The 21,117-nt window shown below is 43.4% G+C and overlaps 1 protein-coding gene across 1 annotated transcript in view; it reads right to left on the bottom strand.

Annotated features, from left to right (window-relative positions):
* The window catches only part of sv2ca (synaptic vesicle glycoprotein 2Ca), a gene marked incomplete at both ends in the record, with an annotated part of 65,816 nt that overhangs the window by 32,522 nt on the left and 12,177 nt on the right, over nucleotides 1–21,117 (bottom strand). Inside the window, 2 exons of the mRNA XM_080432437.1 lie at nucleotides 2,242–2,393; nucleotides 4,682–4,858. Coding sequence (XP_080288563.1) covers nucleotides 2,242–2,393; nucleotides 4,682–4,858 — 329 coding nt within the window. The remainder of the gene's footprint in view (nucleotides 1–2,241; nucleotides 2,394–4,681; nucleotides 4,859–21,117) is intronic.

Genomic DNA, 21,117 nt, shown 5'->3' with positions numbered 1-21,117 from the left:
CATCTACCCAACACATCCCCCTAGCATCTACCCAACACATCCCCCTAGCATCTACCCAACACATCCCCCTAGCATCTACCCAACACATCCCCCTAGCATCTACCCAACACATCCCCCTAGCATCTATCCAACACATCCCCCTAGCATCTACCCAACACATCCCCCTAGCATCTACCCAACACATCCCCCTAGCATCTACCCAACACATCCCCCTAGCATCTACCCAACACAACCCCCTAGCATCTACCCAACACATCCCCCTAGCATCTATCCAACACATCCCCCTGGCATGTACCCAACACATCCCCCTAGCATCTACCCAACACATCCCCCTAGCATCTACCCAACACATCCCCCTAGCATCTACCCAACACATCCCCCTAGCATCCACCCAACACATCCCCCTAGCATCTACCCAACACATCCCCCTAGCATCTACCCAACACATACCCCTAGCATCTACCCAACACATCCCCCTAGCATCTACCCAACACATAACCCTAGCATCTACCCAACACATACCCCTAGCATCTACCCAACACATCCCCCTAGCATCTACCCAACACATCCCCCTAGCATCTACCCAACACATACACCTAGCATCTACCCAACACATACCCCTAGCATCTACCCAACACATACCCCTAGCATCTACCCAACACATCCCCCTAGCATCTACCCAAAACATCCCCCTAGCATCTACCCAACACATACCCCTAGGATCTACCCAACACATACCCCCTAGCATCTACCCAACACATCCCCCTAGCATCTACCCAACACATCCCCCTAGCATCTACCCAACACATACCCCTAGCATCTACCCAACACATCCCCCTAGCATCTACCCAACACATCCCCCTAGCATCTACCCAACACATCCCCCTAGCATCTACCCAACACATCCCCCTAGCATCTACCCAACACATCCCCCTAGCATCTACCCAACACATCCCCCTAGCATCTACCCAACACATCCCCCTAGCATCTACCCAACACATCCCCCTAGCATCTACCCAACACATACCCCTAGCATCTACCCAACACATCCCCCTAGCATCTACCCAACACATCCCCCTAGCATCTACCCAACACATCCCCCTAGCATCTACCCAACACATCCCCTTAGCATAATTTTTGGATAAAATAAATCTGTAAAATCAGGCAAAAATAAGAATTAAATAACATAACCCTAACCCAACCCTAACCCTAAAACCGAAATAAAGTAACAAAAATAACCGCTTCGCGCCGCGCATGCGTGCCCACCCGCTCCTGCTCAGGCCCAGCCTACAGTAGCGTTCTGGTTGTGCCACTGCCTACAGTACGTACCGTAGTGGGGGATGATAATAGTGTGGTAGGATAATAGTGAGGTAGGATAATAGTGTGGTAGGCCTACAGTACGTACCGTAGTGTGGTAGGATAATAGTGTGGTAGGATAATAGTGTGGTAGGATAATAGTGTGGTAGGATAATAGTGTGGTAGGATAATAGTGTGGTAGGATAATAGTGTGGTAGGCCTACAGTACGTACCGTAGTGTGGTAGGATAATAGTGTGGTAGGATAATAGTGTGGTAGGCCTACAGTACGTACCGTAGTGTGGTAGGATAATAGTGTGGTAGGATAATAGTGTGGTAGGCCTACAGTACATACCGTAGTGTGGTAGCATAATAGTGTGGTAGGATAATAAGTGTGGTAGGATAATAGTGTGGTAGGCCTACAGTACATACCGTAGTGTGGTAGGATAATAGTGTGGTAGGATAATAGTGTGGTAGGCCTACAGTACGTACCGTAGTGTGGTAGGATAATAGTGTGGTAGGATAATAAGTGTGGTAGGATAATAGTGTGGTAGGCCTACAGTACGTACCGTAGTGGGGGATGATAATAGTGTGGTAGGATAATAGTGTGGTAGGCCTACAGTACGTACCGTAGTGGGGGATGATAATAGTGTGGTAGGATAATAGTGTGGTAGGATAATAGTGTGGTAGGCCTACAGTACGTACCGTAGTGGGGGATGATAATAGTGTGGTAGGATAATAGTGTGGTAGGATAATAGTGTGGTAGGCCTACAGTACGTACCGTAGTGTGGTAGGATAATAAGTGTGGTAGGATAATAAGTGTGGTAGGCCTACAGTACGTACCGTAGTGGGGGATGATAATAGTGTGGTAGAATAATAGTGTGGTAGGCCTACAGTACGTACCGTAGTGTGGTAGGATAATAGTGTGGTAGGCCTACAGTACGTACCGTAGTGGGGGATGATGGCCCAGGCCATGGCTGAAGCGTAGATCTCTCCGATCATCCAGAACATACACAACCAGCTCAGGTGCTCTCCTCTCTTCTCCCGGGACAACACCTCCGCAAAGAAGGAGAACACGATGGGAACAGCGCCCCCTATCCTGCAGGAGGCAGAGAGGAGGAGGAGAGGAGGAAGAGAAACCGGTCATAATGAGCTTTTTTTTTAAATAATCTGATTATTCTACGTTTCCATCCATCAGGCTCCATGTGTTCTTCTCATTGTGCTGCTTTCTATCCCTCCTGACAATATGTACAATGTAGACATTTATCAGACACTATCAGATACATGACTTATCCAGAGAGACGTACAATAAACAAGGTAAACACACACATAGAATGCAGAAAGAACCTACATCTGTCTAAACCAGGGGCCTTCAACAGGGGGTCGAAAATATCAGATCTACAAGATCACAGCGCTTTGCGCTGCGAGGCGCTGTGAGCTTGTAGATCTGATATTTTCGGCAAAGAGGTTTAGGTGTAGAGGGAAAAAAGACCAAGTAAAAAAGTAAAAAAAGTTTAATCTGAAACACAATTTTTATACAATATAGAGTAGGGGGTCCCTGCTTCATCTCGCTCTCAGCTAGGGGGTCCTTGGCCTGAAAAACGTTGAAGACCCCTGATCTCTAAACAATATAACACCTACATTACAATAAATAACAATATAAACACAAATAGGTTCCAAAGAGAAATAAAACACACCTGGACTCTCCTCCCCCAGAAACACTAAATCATTTTCTAACTGTGTCCTATATTATATCAAAATATATAACTCTGAAAATACCTAACAGCATAAACTACAAAACTACAAAATATGACCAAATATGACTATAATATGAAAAGAGTTCTTGAGTTCTCTCCTCAAGATAGATGTAGTTCTTGACTGACTGGTACATGATGTTACCAAGTTGACCAAATCAGCACAAATTGTAACAGCTAAGCAACCCCGCCCCCCCCCACCCCGCCCCCCTCCCCTCCTCTCCCCCCCCTCTCCCCCCCCCTCTCTCCCCCCCTCCTCTCCCCCCCTCCTCTCCAGTGCAACTGGAAGCGTTTTAGTGCGTCTCGTCCCTCATGATTCACTCCAACGACTCCGCCCGGCGCTCGGCAAAGCTTTTTCAATTACTGGCCCGGCTCTCAGGGGAGACGCACAGACACACACACACACACACACACACACACACACACACACACACACACACACACACACACACACACACACACACACACACACACACACACACACACACACACACACACACACACGCAATTACCAAATGAGCTCTTAGACCAAGCGGTTACACCTCAGCATGTTACAGAGGACGACCATAAATCAATGCTATTTGGAGGTCACATGTATCTGCATAGCATGTAGCATAGAGAGAAACCTCTTATCTTCATATTTTAACTTTTTGTGTTTGTTCTGTAAATTCAGACCCTACTTCATCGTACCAAGCTGGGCGAGACCCAGCCGGTTGAGTGTCTACATAGAAGTACCGGAATCTGGTGGAAGTACCGCCCAAGGAAAGGACGTCGACGCTTTACAAATCTGTTTACATTCTCCTTGAATGAAACGCGTGTTGTGATTGGTCGAAAGCGATCGTTTCCGGGGGAAATACATACGACGGAAGTCCCGCCCCTTTAGAGCACCGAAGTCTGACGTAATTTACACATCCTACCCGGGTCGTGTTTTTTTTTTACCCCCGTTCTGAATCCCCATAGACGTGTTTAATATCGCGTCAAATAAGAACTGTGTTCCAACAATAAACAAATGACCCGGCGGTTTGACTCTTATGGATATGAAGCATCAACTGAGAAAACGATAGTTACTTCCGCCGAATTAGTTACATTTTCGCCAGAAACAGACTGTATCAAATATAAGTGACTGACTATCATAAACGATACAGAACCTCCTCCCTGACAATATCGCCGAGACAGTTTGTTTATTTTTGGAACACAATTCTTATATGAGACGATTCTAAGATGACACAATGTTTTTCTCCATAGAGAAATTACTTCACGAACCAGGGGATGGACGAGTGACGTCAGGACTTCTGTACTCTATAGACACTCTCTGCTTTGCTCTTCACAGATGAATAAAGCTGGGAACGAGGCTACCTGTTCATATACTGCGTCACACAAAATCATGATAGGTATCAGATCTACAAGCCCACAACGTGTCGCAGTTGTGGGCTTGTAGATCTGCTTTTTTTCGGCAAATGTTCCTCCCTTATCACACAAAGATTTGGCAGCCCCCCTGTAGTAACTGTGAGGACCCCCTAGGGGTCCCGGACCTCCTGTTGAAGGGAGCCCTGATCCAGAAGCACTGAGAACCACTGGAATTGAACATTGAACTAAATATAACTGTAATGTCCCGTAAACCAGGCTGACTCACCCGAAGCCGGCGATGAGCCGACACAGCAGGAAGAGGCCGTATCCCTGGACGAAGGACGACAGGAAGGCAAAGAAGCCGTTTGTTGACATGCAGACGAGGAGGATCTGTCTGCGTCCCACCTTGTCCGACATCCCCCCCCAGAAGAACGCCCCCACCATCATCCCCAAGTACACCACGCTGCCTAGAGAGAGAGAAAGAGAGTACAGTAAGACCAGACAATAATGAGATCGATTTCTGAATATAGTTGGATGAAGTCTGTTGACACGTTAAACACATGAAATATTTTCTAGGTTTTGAGTCACTGCACTGTCCAACCTGTCACTGTATGTCCACTCTGTCACTGTATGTCCACTCTGTCACTGTATGTCCACTCTGTCACTGTATGTCCACTCTGTCACTGTATGTCCACTCTGTCACTGTATGTCCACTCTGTCACTGTATGTCCACTCTGTCACTGTATGCCCACTCTGTCACTGTATGTTGACATGGTGGGGCTAAGATATGGCCTAGTCATTCCGCGGCCTTTGTTGACCCCGCAGCAGCTGGGTGACCTTGCCAAGCAACACGCTCTGCTCAAGAAGAGGAACAAGCGCGGAGGGCGACAACGTAGACGTTGGAAGGCCAATCAACTCACGGCTGCTGTTGACACCATCTCTGCTCCTTGATGCTACCAGTCACAACACAGCCACAACTTCCTCTTTCGCAATGACTTGCTAAAAACTGTACTTTCTGCTCACATGACCAAATTGCTATGGCAACAGCTGAATTGTTTTAACTGGTAGAAGGAAAGCACCATATTAGGTTTGGCTAATGAAGTAATCTAACCAGCACCATATAAGGTTTATCTGCTGAAATGATCTAACCCGGAGGGAGGCGATCCCATATTTGGTGTGTCGGATGGAGCCAAAATTGTATAAATACTGCTGTATATCTCTGTTCCGGGGGGGTTTGGTAGAGAAGCTTGTGCGAGGTGTCACTTGTTTGTGCCTTTTACCGGGTGACGGACATAGCCTTGCGCGGGCTTCTCCCATTTTAGCTCTCTCTGATTAGTTCCTTTTGGTGGCCACACTGCAACGAGGTTGCGGGGAGCGATAGTGGATTCTGCTGTATTAGCTCGTTCGGCATTAGCGATAGCTTCTCAGGGACTTTCAGTGCATGTTTGAGTATCATGAGACTCTACAATGAGTAGTAGTAGAGAAAAAAATAACTTTGCATCGGTTATAATAGACGAATTTCCCTTAGCCACGCGCTCCCATTATGCCAATGGAGGGGGTCGAAAAAATGACGACAGGGGAATCGCTGGAAAAAATCAACGCCACTTTCTACGTCGGTAGGTGAGTAACGACACATCAAAGATAACACTTAAAATGTCCGGATTTCTCCTTTAATACATGGTATCCATGTGAAGGGTTGCTACAGCCTTTATCGTTATCCAATACTAAAATGTGTCAGATTAAAAGACGGCTGGCACCCCAAAAATTTTTAACTTAAAGGGCGATCCACTAGAGCACACACTCACACACACTCACACACACACACACACACACACACACACACACACACACACACACACACACACACACACACACACACACACACACACACACACACACACACACACACACACACACACACACACACACACACACACACACACACACACACAAACAGATATGAGCCTTCCCTCTTCACTGTCTGCCAAATTCTGACACAAGACTGAGTCCCCCCCCCCCCTCTCTCTCTCTCTCTCTCTCTCTCTCTCTCTCTCTCTCTCTCTCTCTCTCTCTCTCTCTCTCTCTCTGGCTTCAGTCCTCCAGCATAATGATCACTATGGATCCAGAACTCACACAGAAAGGCCTCCTGTCTCGTTTCTCTCCTCCTGGTCACTGTTGACCCACAAGGTTAAAATATTTCTGTCATACAGTCTGTCTGTCTGTCTGTCTGTCTGTCTGTCTGTCTGTCTGTCTGTCTGTCTGTCTGTACAAAGGAAGCTCTAAAAACTTACATTTGTTCTACTGTAAATAAAATAATTTGAAGCATAATAGTTTGCTGCTTATAAGAAATGGATATGGATGAGGCTGACTCCATGACTTGATGATCCAGGCTGGAGGTGTAGTTCCAGACTCTTTATAACAGGAGGTGTAGTTCCAGACTCTTTATAACAGGAGGTGTAGTTCCAGACTCTTTATAACAGGAGGTGTAGTTCCAGACTCTTTATAACAGGAGGTGTAGTTCCAGACTCTATATAACAGGAGGTGTAGTTCAGACTCTATAAAACAGGAGGTATAGTTCCAGACTCTTTATAACAGGAGGTGTAGTTCCAGACTCTATATAACAGGAGGTGTAGTTCCAGACTCTATATAACAGGAGGTGTAGTTCCAGACTATATATAACAGGAGGTGTAGTTCCAGACTATATATAACAGGAGGTGTAGTTACAGACTCTATATAACAGGAGGTGTAGTTCCAGACTCTATAAAACAGGAGGTATAGTTCCAGACTCTTTATAACAGGAGGTGTAGTTCCAGACTCTATATAACAGGAGGTGTAGTTCAGACTCTATATAACAGGAGGTGTAGTTCCAGACTCTTTATAACAGGAGGTGTAGTTCCAGACTCTATATAACAGGAGGTGTAGTTCCAGACTCTATATAACAGGAGGTGTAGTTCAGACTCTATATAACAGGAGGTGTAGTTCCAGACTCTTTATAACAGGAGGTGTAGTTCAGACTCTATATAACAGGAGGTGTAGTTCCAGACTCTATATAACAGGAGGTGTAGTTCAGACTCTATATAACAGGAGGTGTAGTTCCAGACTCTATATAACAGGAGGTGTAGTTCCAGACTCTATATAACAGGAGGTGTAGTTCCAGACTCTATATAACAGGAGGTGTAGTTCAGACTCTTTATAACAGGAGGTGTAGTTCCAGACTCTATATAACAGGAGGTGTAGTTCCAGACTCTATATAACAGGAGGTGTAGTTCAGACTCTTTATAACAGGAGGTGTAGTTCCAGACTCTTTATAACAGGAGGTGTAGTTCCAGACTCTATATAACAGGAGGTATAGTTCCAGACTCTATATAACAGGAGGTGTAGTTCAGACTCTATATAACAGGAGGTATAGTTCCAGACTCTATATAACAGGAGGTGTAGTTCCAGACTCTATATAACAGGAGGTATAGTTCCAGACTCTATATAACAGGAGGTGTAGTTCCAGACTCTATATAACAGGAGGTATAGTTCCAGACTCTATATAACAGGAGGTGTAGTTCAGACTCTATATAACAGGAGGTGTAGTTCAGACTCTTTATAACAGGAGGTGTAGTTCCAGACTCTTTATAACAGGAGGTGTAGTTCCAGACTCTATATAACAGGAGGTGTAGTTCCAGACTCTATATAACAGGAGGTGTAGTTCCAGACTCTATATAACAGGAGGTGTAGTTCAGACTCTATATAACAGGAGGTGTAGTTCAGACTCTTTATAACAGGAGGTGTAGTTCCAGACTCTATATAACAGGAGGTGTAGTTCCAGACTCTATATAACAGGAGGTGTAGTTCAGACTCTTTATAACAGGAGGTGTAGTTCCAGACTCTTTATAACAGGAGGTGTAGTTCCAGACTCTATATAACAGGAGGTATAGTTCCAGACTCTATATAACAGGAGGTGTAGTTCAGACTCTTTATAACAGGAGGTGTAGTTCCAGACTCTTTATAACAGGAGGTATAGTTCCAGACTCTATATAACAGGAGGTGTAGTTCCAGACTCTATATAACAGGAGGTATAGTTCCAGACTCTATATAACAGGAGGTGTAGTTCAGACTCTATATAACAGGAGGTGTAGTTCAGACTCTATATAACAGGAGGTGTAGTTCAGACTCTATATAACAGGAGGTGTAGTTCAGACTCTATATAACAGGAGGTGTAGTTCCAGACTCTATATAACAGGAGGTGTAGTTCAGACTCTATATAACAGGAGGTGTAGTTCCAGACTCTATATAACAGGAGGTGTAGTTCAGACTCTATATAACAGGAGGTGTAGTTCCAGACTCTATATAACAGGAGGTGTAGTTCAGACTCTATATAACAGGAGGTGTAGTTCCAGACTCTATATAACAGGAGGTGTAGTTCCAGACTCTATACAACAGGAGGTGTAGTTCCAGACTCTATATAACAGGAGGTGTAGTTCCAGACTCTATATAACAGGAGGTGTAGTTCCAGACTCTATATAACAGGAGGTGTAGTTCCAGACTCTATATAACAGGAGGTGTAGTTCCAGACCCTATATAACAGGAGGTGTAGTTCCAGACTCTATATAACAGGAGGTGTAGTTCCAGACTCTATATAACAGGAGGTGTAGTTCAGACTCTATATAACAGGAGGTGTAGTTCAGACTCTATATAACAGGAGGTGTAGTTCAGACTCTATATAACAGGAGGTGTAGTTCAGACTCTATATAACAGGAGGTGTAGTTCCAGACACAGCATTGTGTAGTAGCATAGTAGTCTGGTTATGTGAGACGGCTCTCCTCCATTGTAGCTGTATAGTGATAAGTAAATACAGCAGATTGAGAGCCAGTGGATCAATGGAAACAGGAGACAAATGCAGACGGTAATGCGGGGCGACTTTACTGAAGAGACTCGCCGCTCTGCGGTCCAGTCCAGCGCGGGGATCAATGCTCCAACAAAACACCATCGATTTCCCCCCCGTTGATGATGTGGAGGCCTGTCCCTGCTCCCCGTACGCAGGGCATCATTACCGCCGTCGCAAAGCGTACCCGAGAAGATATGGTCTCTGTCGTCTGGAAACCTCATATGTCACAAAACTGTTACTTTTTAGGATTCAAATAAAAAATAGCAGATAGAGCTTGTAGATCTGCTATTTTTGATCCGTTAATTTATGACAGAAACGATATCGTAACTGTCGGGCGGCCAGAGATAATGTCCAAAACCGTTGACACATGGACAGTGGTGGAATAAGTACTCAGCTACTTTACTTAAGTAAAAATATCAATACTGCAATATAAAAATACTTTATATAATGTTACAAGTAAAAGACCGGAATTCAACATTTCAATTGAGAAAAATTGTTAAAAAAAGGTACTTAAAGGAGTAGTTAACCCAAAAAATGACTTATTTTATATCAATTGCACACCCCATGAAGCCTTGAATCCATGGATTTATTTGTGTTTTTGTCGCATTCCTAAGACAATAATTTGATTCCTGTCTCCTACCGGCTAATGTATCCGGTAGGAGACACAAAGTAGATTCTTTGTGTCTCCTACCGGAAATACACCCGGGCATCAAATTATTGGCTTAGGAATGCGACAAAAACACAAATAAATCCATGGATTCAAGGCTTCATGGGGTGTGCAATTGATAGAAAATAAATCATTTTTTGGTTGAACTCCTCCTTTAAAGTACCAAAAGCAGAAAGTACGCAATGCGTAGCATCCCAACGCATTGTGAGCTTGTAGATCGGCTATTTTCTAATGGCCGAAATGTATATAGGGCTGAAGTGGTTAATGTGTGTTTTGTAATAATAATATCAAAATCTATCTCTAAGTAAATATTAACTAAAGTTTTCAAATTATTGTAGTGGAGTAAAAGTACAATATCTGCCTCTGAGATGTAGTGGAGTAGAAGTAAAAGTACTGAAAATTGGAAATACTCCAGTAAAGTAAAAAATACCTCAAAATTGTACTTAAGAGTGCTTGAGTAAATGTACTTAGTTACTTTCCCCCACTGCAGACAGCAGCCTGACAGATGATGAATGGTGGTTATTGTGCGTCACGTAGCAGCATGGTGACACTCTGTCCATATTCAAACACATAATCTGTCATCTGGCATCATATCCTCAGACATAAAACAAAACCCTTGCTGTCGTCGGGCAGAAACCTCAAATAGAATGTTTTTTTTAACCCATTAAGACCTGGAACGCATCGGTGTCACTTTTTCCTTTGAGCTAAAAAGCATTATTTTACACTTTGGCTATTAAAAAATAGCAGATCTACAAGCTCATAGCGCGGCACCGAGTGCCGCGCTATGAGCTTGTAGATCTGCTGTTTTTGAAAAATCGTGAAAATGTGTGCAAATCTTTGAATATATATTGTTTAAAGCGAACATTTTTAACTCTATTCTTTACTTCTGGGGGTCCCTGGAAGAAAATATTTTGAGATGGGGGTCCGTGGCCAAATACATATCATTTTGCTGTCTTTGACATTAAAAAGTTTAAGAACCACCGACATAGAAACATACGTTTTTTTTTCCAAAAACTGTCAGACATTTGTATAAATGGAACCTGCTTGCTCTTGCTGCTGCTCTCACCACTGCTAAATAATTGCTGCTCACTCTCCACCACCCCAGCTACCACCTATATGGTTTTGGATCTGCTGTTTATGTACTATGGGGGGGATTGGGAGTCCCTATGGTTGGGAGATGTGCTTTATCAGAGAACCTAAAAGCAGATCCAATCCATCATCAAACCATAATAAATATATTTCTCATTTTATATTCAATAAAAATATCTTCTCCTTCATGAGATGTCCTGACAGATCTACAAGCTCACAACACATCACCATGCAGCTATTTTCACTATAAGAACGGTTTTGGACCCGGTTTCCACCCGACATGTGATGATATCAAACACATACTATCTGTCTCACCTGTACAACTAAAGGGCTTTGCTCTGGCAGAGCACATGGATCATACATAGTATGGATGTTGCTTCCTCTATCTGAGCATCTGGGCTCATTTGCATTGTGGACATGTGTTTGGGTTTATTATTTAGACAGCATGTCATGTGTTTGGGTTTATTATTTAGACAGCATGTCATGTGTTTGGGTTTATTATTTAGACAGCATGTCATGTGTTTGGGTTTATTATTTAGACAGCATGTCATGTGTTTGGGTTTATTATTTAGACAGCATGTCATGTGTTTGGGTTTATTATTTAGACAGCATGTCATGTGTTTGGGTTTATTATTTAGATAGCATGTCATGTGTTTGGGTTTATTATTTAGATAGCATGTCATGTGTTTGGGTTTATTATTTAGACAGCATGTCATGTGTTTGGGTTTATTATTTAGACAGCATGTCATGCTGACTGATGCCAGGTTCATTTGTAGACCTGGCATCCTATAGGGCAGGGGTCTTCAACAGGGGGTCCTCAGAGCTACTATAACGGGGTCCTCAGAGCTACTATAAGGGGGTCCACCAAATCTTTGTGTGATAGGATTTTTTTTTTACATTAACCACTTGAACCCTAGCATCCCTATTCTGAGGGGAACATTAGCCCCAAAAAATAGCAGATCTACAACCTCGCGCTTGGGGGGGGGGGGGGGGGGGTTAAGTGGGTTTTCTGAAAACACACATTAACATGAATGCAACACAAACACAACATTACACAATGATAGTGCTGTGAAACAAGTCGATGAAATCGATGAAAAAAGTTTAATCTGCAACACAATGTTATACAATAGTGGGGGGTCCCTGCTTGCTCTCTGTCTCAGCTAAGGGGTCCTAACCCTAAAAACGTTCCGTGCTATAGTGTGTATAGTATGTACATATCTTTTTTTATTTATGTTATACCAAGGTTCTTGGTTTCCTGCCATCCTAGTTTACTGAGACACTTCACTGTCTCTGCATTTCATGCACTACCTGGTGTTTTCCTTGTTTACTGTAAGTCAATCTGGTTAAAGAGCGTCTGATAAATGACTGCATTGTAAATAACAATAACGTAAAAAGGTGAAATATGGAGAAAGGGACAATTTGATAAAGTGTGGAGTCAGGAGAGCAGGAGGAGGAGGAGGAGGAGGAGGAGGAGGAGCAGGAGGAGGAGGAGGAGGAGGAGGTGCTCTGCTGGGAGCAGAGACGCGTTTGACTCAAGGACTCCAGGGGTTAGCAGGGGTCAACACCGGGGTCAGCACCCTGCTATTCTTCACGTCTGGCAGCAGCACGGCCTGCATTAATCTACCTGCCTCATCTCTCACTGTATACATGTAACATTTACATTAATCTACCTGCCTCATCTCTCACTGTATACATGTAACATTTACATTAATCTACCTGCCTCATCTCTCACTGTATACATGTAACATTTACATTAATCTACCTGCCTCATATCTCACTGTATGCATGTAACATTTACATTAATCTACCTGCCTCATATCTCACTGTATACATGTAACATTTACATTAATCTACCTGCCTCATCTCTCACTGTATGCATGTAACATTTACATTAATCTACCTGCCTCATATCTCACTGTATACATGTAACATTTACATTAATCTACCTGCCTCATCTCTCACTGTATGCATGTAACATTTACATTAATCTACCTGCCTCATCTCTCACTGTATGCATGTAACATTTACATTAATATACCTGCCTCATCTCTCACTGTATACATGTAACATTTATATTAATATACCTGCCTCATCTCTCACTGTATGAATGTAACATTTATATTAATCTACCTGCCTCATCTCTCACTGTATGAATGTAACATTTATATTAATCTACCTGCCTCATATCTCACTGTATGAATGTAACATTTATATTAATCTACCTGCCTCATATCTCACTGTATGAATGTAACATTTATATTAATCTACCTGCCTCATCTCTCACTGTATGCATGTAACATTTACATTAATATACCTGCCTCATCTCTCACTGTATGAATGTAACATTTATATTAATCTACCTGCCTCATCTCTCACTGTATGCATGTAACATTTACATTAATCTACCTGCCTCATCTCTCACTGTATGCATGTAACATTTATATTAATCTACCTGCCTCATCTCTCACTGTATGAATGTAACATTTATATTAATCTACCTGCCTCATCTCTCACTGTATACATGTAACATTTATATTAATCTACCTGCCTCATCTCTCACTGTATACATGTAACATTTATATTAATCTACCTGCCTCATATCTCACTGTATACATGTAACATTTACATTAATCTACCTGCCTCATCTCTCACTGTATGCATGTAACATTTACATGAATCTACCTGCCTCATATCTCACTGTATGCATGTAACATTTACATTAATATACCTGCCTCATCTCTCACTGTATGCATGTAACATTTACATTAATCTACCTGCCTCATCTCTCACTGTATGCATATAAAATGTACATCCACTTAATAACTGAATGTAAAATGTACATCCACTCATAACTGAATATAAAATGTACATCCACTTAATAACTGAATATAAAATGTACATCCACTTAATAACTGAATGTAAAATGTACATCCACTTAATAACTGAATGTAAAATGTACATCCACTGCATTAGTGAATATAAAATATACATCCACTTCATTACTGAATGTAAAATGTACATCCACTGCATTAGTGTACTGCTAGCGTTCTGGCGTAGGCTGAAAGACAAAACTGAAACCTCAGATACAAGCAGATACTTTAACACGATGAGGAAAAAGCAATAAAGTGGTTGAGTCATGACTAGCACTCCCGCTGGACGGTCAATTAGCTAATGAATTTATTGGCGTTGTGTCAGTTTCACTGCATGATGTCAGCACTGAGAGAGAGAGGGAGAGAGAGAGAGAGAGAGAGAGAGAGAGAGAGAGAGGGAGGGAGGGAGGAGAGAGAGAGAGAGGGAGGGAGAGAGAGAGAGAGAGAGAGAGAGAGAGAGAGAGAGAGAGAGAGAGAGAGAGAGAGAGAGAGAGAGAGAGAGAGAGAGAGAGATGAAGGCTAAGGGAGAACTGCAACCATTAGCCAAAAATAGTAGATCTACAACGCCTCGCCAGACAGACAGACAGACAGACAGACAGACAGACAGACAGACAGACAGACAGACAGACCCCTGATCTACAGTGTAAGGAATCCATTGAAACTGTCTTCTCACATACTTGATATCCGACCTCTTTCACCAATAAGTCCCTTTATTTAAATTGCTCATCATTTGCATATTTAATGATGAGTGTGACCATGTGATGCAGATCTCTTTTCATATACGGGTCTACTATACCCATGACCTATGACCTCTATTGATTATCCTTGTGGGGGCGTGTCCACATGACCCTATGACCCCGTGCATCATGTTCCACATCTGTCTGTCTTCACCTTCTCCTCTGTCTCTTGTACTTCCATGTACTGTTTTCTCATGTCTTACTAAATAAAGTACATAAATCAATCAATCAGTCAGTGGGTCAGGATTACTTTTTTGAGGTCGCAAGTAAATATCTGTTTCCTACATTTATTTTAATTATTATTTCAAAAATATTTTCAAAGGAAATACTTTTTTTATCAAAATAATTTCATGATTTTAAAAATGATTGACTGAAATGTTCAACCCACCTGAAAATGTATTTTCTGTTTATAAAAAGAGCTGGAGAGACATGGAGACTCATGTTACTGAACAAACTATAGCAATGATTACTATCACAATATAGAGCTATTTAACACTGTTACTGAACAAACACTCTATAGTAATGATTACTATCACAATATAGAACTATTTAACACTACTGAACAAACACTCTATAGTATGTATGTATGTATGTGTATGTTCAGTAACAGTGTTAAATAGCTCTATATTGTGATAGTAATCATTGCTATAGAGTCTATAGCAATGATTACTATCACAATATAGAGCTATTTAACACTGCTACTGAACAAACACTCTATAGTAATGATTACTATCACAATATAGATCTATTTAACACTACTGAACAAACACTCTATAGTATGTATGTATGTGTATGTTCAGTAACGGTGTTAAATAGCTCTATATTGTGATAGTAATCATTGCTATAGAGTCTATAGCAATGATTACTATCACAATATAGAGCTATTTAACACTGCTACTGAACAAACACATAGCAATAGACAACCTTCCACAACCTTTAATGCTGAAGGTAAAACAAATTGAGTGTCACTTCCACTTGCTTGCTCACAGCGTCTTTTATTAGACTCCACATTCCAAGCAGCATTTCTTTCACTCTGCCATAATAACATTCATTTCACGTTGGCGGTTCTGATGTAAAACTACCAGACAGACTGCTTTGTTTTAGCAGCTCCGTTCTGCTGCAGTCTGAGGCAACCATGCAGTCAGTGCACTGCAGCAGAGTGTTATAGGGGGGGGGGGGGGGACGTGTCACCATATAAGGGCAGGGGGACACGTCACCATATAAGGGCAGGGGGACACGTCACCATATAAGGGCAGGGGGACACGTCACCATATAAGGGCAGGGAACCATACAACGACAAACCCGAAACAAGGTCCGAGCCTGTGTGACTTTCTGTCAAAGTTAAGTCATGGCAGACAAATCGATTATTTCACAAACACGACTACAAAAAAAAGTTTAAAAACCACAAGAACGGCATGTTCAGTAAACTCTGTACATGTTCAGTAAACTCTGCACGTCATGAGTTCAGAAATAACTGCCAGCCTGCTGCTGATGGAAATACAACCTGGACGGATGATTGTTTTATTGTTTCTAGACCGGTGGCAGCACCATACCTGACATCTGGTCCCGTTTCCTAACAGACATTTCATCGCTTTCGTTCAGGCAAGACGTATCTCTGTAGCCTGGGACCAGACCTTTAGTCTGGGACCAGACCTTTAGCCTGGGACCAGACCTTTAGCCTGGGACCAGACCTTTAGTCTGGGACCAGACCTTTAGTCTGGGACCAGACCTTTAGCCTGGGACCAGACCTTTAGCCTGGGACCAGACCTTTAGCCTGGGACCAGACCTTTAGCCTGGGACCAGACCTTTAGCCTGGGACCAGACCTTTAGCCTGGGACCAGACCTTTAGCCTGGGACCAGACCTTTAGCCTGGGACCAGACCTTTAGCCTGGGACCAGACCTTTAGCCTGGGACCAGACCTTTAGCCTGGGACCAGACGACCAATCTGACAGTGCAAAAATATAATTGCCCTCAGCGATTTGGGTCTGGCACCGCTCCATTGTGAATCCATTTCCTGCTCCTGAAGTCTGTGGTGACCAATCAGGGGCCAGTATTCAAATATGGGAGACTGTGATTGGTAGTTGGTTGTAGGTCTAACCAATTGCGTCCAGAGCCATTGTTTTGATCCCGCCCCCTTGGAAAAAAAACGTCCTCATAGAAGCACCAGACTCGTATCCACTCAGTGATATAGCATCAGTCTAAACAATACACTGTTAAAATATATAATCTGTACATTGAAGCTATTGAAACTATAGGATGTCAGGTCAGCTCAACAAATGAACCTGGCGTCTGTCTAAATAACGTTCTATCTATGTTACAGTATAAGTTCTATTAACCTTTGCATATAAGACTGCATGGTCGTCGTGGCTATAGGTGATAGTGGTGTGGGGTGACAGCATGGCTTCCTACTAGACCAGAGGTCTTCAACAGGGGGTCCGGGACCCCTAGGGGGTCCTCAGAGCTACTACAGGGGGTCCGCCAAATCTCTGTGTGATTTTTACATTAACCACTTCAACCAAGCATCCCTATTTTAAAGGAGAATTTTAGCCAAAAATAGCAGATCTACAAGCACACAACACCTCGCGCTGTGCGCTTGTAGATCTGCTATTTTCGGCAAAGCGGTTTGATATAGGGGGAAAAAAGAGCAGACTAAGTACAGAGTGAAAGGTCAGGTTTACTAAGCATGGTTTAGGTGGTTAAATGTCTGGAAATACATTAACATGAATCCAACATGATAGTGCTGTGAAACAAGTCTATGAAGCTGCCTATGAAATCTATGAAAAAATAAATATTTTATACAATATATAATTATATATTGTAAAAAATATGACTTTATCTCGCTCTCAGCCAAGGGGTCCTTGGCTGACCCGTGTACTAGACTATTTTAATTAAAGTTGCACTATTGCCCCCCACCACCCCCACCCCCCCCCCCGCCCCCCCCGCCTCCCCCCGCCTCCCGCCTCATTGATTCACCGTGTCTGTAAGTGAGGCCGAGCAAGAAGAACAGTGGAATCGATACACTCCAGTTCTTCAGACTGGGTTAGTTTGAAATAAATATCCCCCCAAACTCTGAGGATGAACCACTTTACACATGAGTTACTCTGAGGATGAACCACTTTACACATGAGTTACTCTGAGGATGAACCACTTTACACATGAGTTAGGACTGCGGTCAGACGGACCGCTTCTTTTCCCCCGTACAGAACTCTGAAATGGCAAAAAAGCTGGTTTTAGCAGGAGTTTTCAGTTCTGTCCATGTGATGTCTGTGTGTCCTGCACACTTCATGTACTCATTGTACTGTCTTATATTGTTCAGTTCAACAGACTGTGAAACAATATATCCCTGTGGGACAATAAACACTGATTATTAAACTATAAACATGATATCTGAGGATATTATCAGATATGCACACACTGACAAACACAACATAAACACACTGATCGTGACAGTGGGGATCGTGACACTGGTTGAGAACCACTGCTCTAGGGCATTCATTTACAAACAACAAAAAATGTAAATATGGAGATAACTATATGGAGACACACGCACGCGCGCGCACGCACGCACGCACGCACGCACGCACGCACGCACGCACGCACGCACGCACACACACACACACACACACACACACACACACACACACACACACACACACACACACACACACACACACACACACACACACACACACACACACACACACACACACACACAGAAACAACAAGGAGGTGAGTGCTGCTGTAGTTTCATCAATAACAGGACGGCTGAAGACGCCCAGATAAAGAATGAAGAACGACATGCGGAGCGAGAGAACGGGCCTGGGAGAAAATAAATGAAGGGGACGTGACGGAGGAGAGAGGAGAAAAGACAAGAAAACACTACAGGAACTCTGAGGAGCATGAGGAACACAAAGACATACAAGACAGAGGAGAGGAGAGGAGAGGAGAGGAGAGGAGAGGAGAGGAGAGGAGAGGAGGGGAGGGGAGGGGAGGGGAGAGGAGAGGAGAGGAGAGGAGAGGAGGTAATAACAGGCAGAAGAGAGGCAATAGGAATGAAAAAAACTAGAGTAAGAAACAGACAGACAGACAGACAGACAGACAGACAGACAGACGTAGAGTGAGAAGGAGAGAGGGAGAAAAAGAGAGACAGAGACAGAGAGAGACGAAGAGAGAAAGAGAGAGAAATGGAGAGAGGAGGAGGAGGAGGAGGAGGAGGAGGAGGAGGAGGAGGAGGAGGAGGAGGAGTTTCTCTGCCCTGTCAGATGCTGAGGAGACCCAAGAGGCTCATGGGAGCTGAGCTGCAGAATCAAGCCTTCTGATTTCATGCTTTGATGCTCTACACACACACACACACACGCACGCACGCACGCACACACGCACGCACGCACGCACGCACGCACGCACGCACGCACACTCACGCAATGCTCTACACTAGAGAAGGGACACACACACACATGCACATGTGCACACACACAGACGTGTACGCATAAAAGCACACGCACACGCAAACGCACACGCGCACACACACACACACACACACACACACACACACACACACACACACACACACACACACACACACACACACACACACACACACACACACACACACACACACACACACACACACACACACACAGAAGCTATTTTATATTCTATATAAGATGATACAACAAGTAGAAATGTTGTGGAAACTATCTCTGCTCCTCATCATGTCTGTCAACAGTCTGTTGTTTATCACGTTGCTGTAGAAACAGACAACAGACGGCTATTTTCAAATAGCCTATAGGTTTAAAGTACTCATGTGGCCTATAATAGTCACTTCATTATTTTGGGCTTGTTTTCATAGACCTGGTTACTTATTTCTCTCTCTCTCTCTCTCTCTCTCTCTCGCGCGCAAAATCTGGCAACACGCACATTTTTCACACCAGCGAAGAAGAAATTGGCGGAAACGATCCCCTTTTCTAAACCAGCAAAGAAGACGCTGTATTATGTTGTTAAAACAAGTCATTATAACACCATAATGTGGTTAATAATTGTTTCTTTGGGATGTACAATATACGAAATTTAAGGGAATAATAACGCGACTCGGGTCGATAACTAATGGAGCGCGGACATTTTCGCGTTTGGCTGCAAACCGTGGGTAAGTAAGGGAATTAGCTTAACTCCAGGCGATCTCCTGGCACACCTCACAGTATTTTCGATTCCACTTCACATTAATGCATTTATGTCATATTTACATGCCGAGTTAAGCTCTGACATTTAAGTGAAATGTAACCTGATATTACCAGATTGCTATAGTGGCTTTAGCATGTTCTTTTCTGCTCTAGCGGGCAATGAGACTTTCTGAGGAGACTGTGGGTTCATCGTGCCGGCACACATATACTAGGTTTTGACCCAGTCTTGTTTTCATCCTCTCCTCATCGCTCACTCTCTCTCTTCTCCTTCACTGTCCTCTCCAATCACAGTTTTTTTTACTCGTCTATTCCCCCCCTCCTCTCTCTCTCTCTCTCTCTCTCTCTCTCTCTCTCTGTCTCCTCATGCACCCTGACATCAGCTCCTGTGGTGTGTGTGTGTGTGTGCGTGTGTGTGCGTGTGCGTGTGCGTGTGCGTGTGCGTGTGCGTGTGTGTGTGACTGGTGCGTAATCACATTTGTACAACATCCTGCGTTTGATCCCATTCATGCCTCCATCAATTTCTCGCCTCCTCCGCAGAAAAAGAGATTCAGGGTCTCTCTCTGTGTGTGTGTGTGTGTGTGTGTGTGTGTGTGTGTGTGTGTGTGTGTGTGTGTGTGTGTGTGTGTGTGTGTGTGTGTGTGTGTGTGTGTGTGTGTGTGCGTGCGCGTGTGTGTGCATGCGTGCATGTGTGTGTGTGTGTCAGCCAGGCGGGGGAGGGCAGGGTTTACATGAAGTCTTAGATGGAAGTAACGTTCACAATATATCATTTGTGTCAAATGGGTTGATAAGAGATCGATCTCTTTGATGTGACTTAAGTCCTTGCTGATATCACACACACACGCACGCACGCACACGCACGCACGCACGCACGCACGCACGCACGCACACACACACACACACACACACACACACACACACACACACACACACACACACACACACACACACACACACACACACACACACACACACACATCCTGATATCACTCATATACACAATGGGTCTCATTCACTAGGCTTGGTACATGTACTCATGCTCATATCTGCACCTTTCCACGGACAGAGTCTGACTCTGCTCGGAGGCAGATTTATTTGCCTCAAACCTTTCGTACATATTATTGGAATGCCTTATTCTTCATGCAAAATATTTTACAACAGTGCCAAACCCCAAATAAAATATTGACGTGTCCAACATGTCATCACATTATGAAAGAAAAGAAAGAATATGCAAAAACGATCTATTGGTTGGATGCATAAATATAGACACGATGCAAATTCTAAACGATTTCATTATTTTCCAGTTGGA

Source organism: Gymnoscopelus braueri (assembly GCF_963280865.1).
Source record: "Gymnoscopelus braueri genome assembly, chromosome: 7".
Classification (NCBI taxonomy): Eukaryota; Metazoa; Chordata; class Actinopteri; order Myctophiformes; family Myctophidae; genus Gymnoscopelus; species Gymnoscopelus braueri.
Note: the sequence above shows the minus strand (reverse complement) of the source record. Positions and strands in the feature narration are given on the sequence as shown.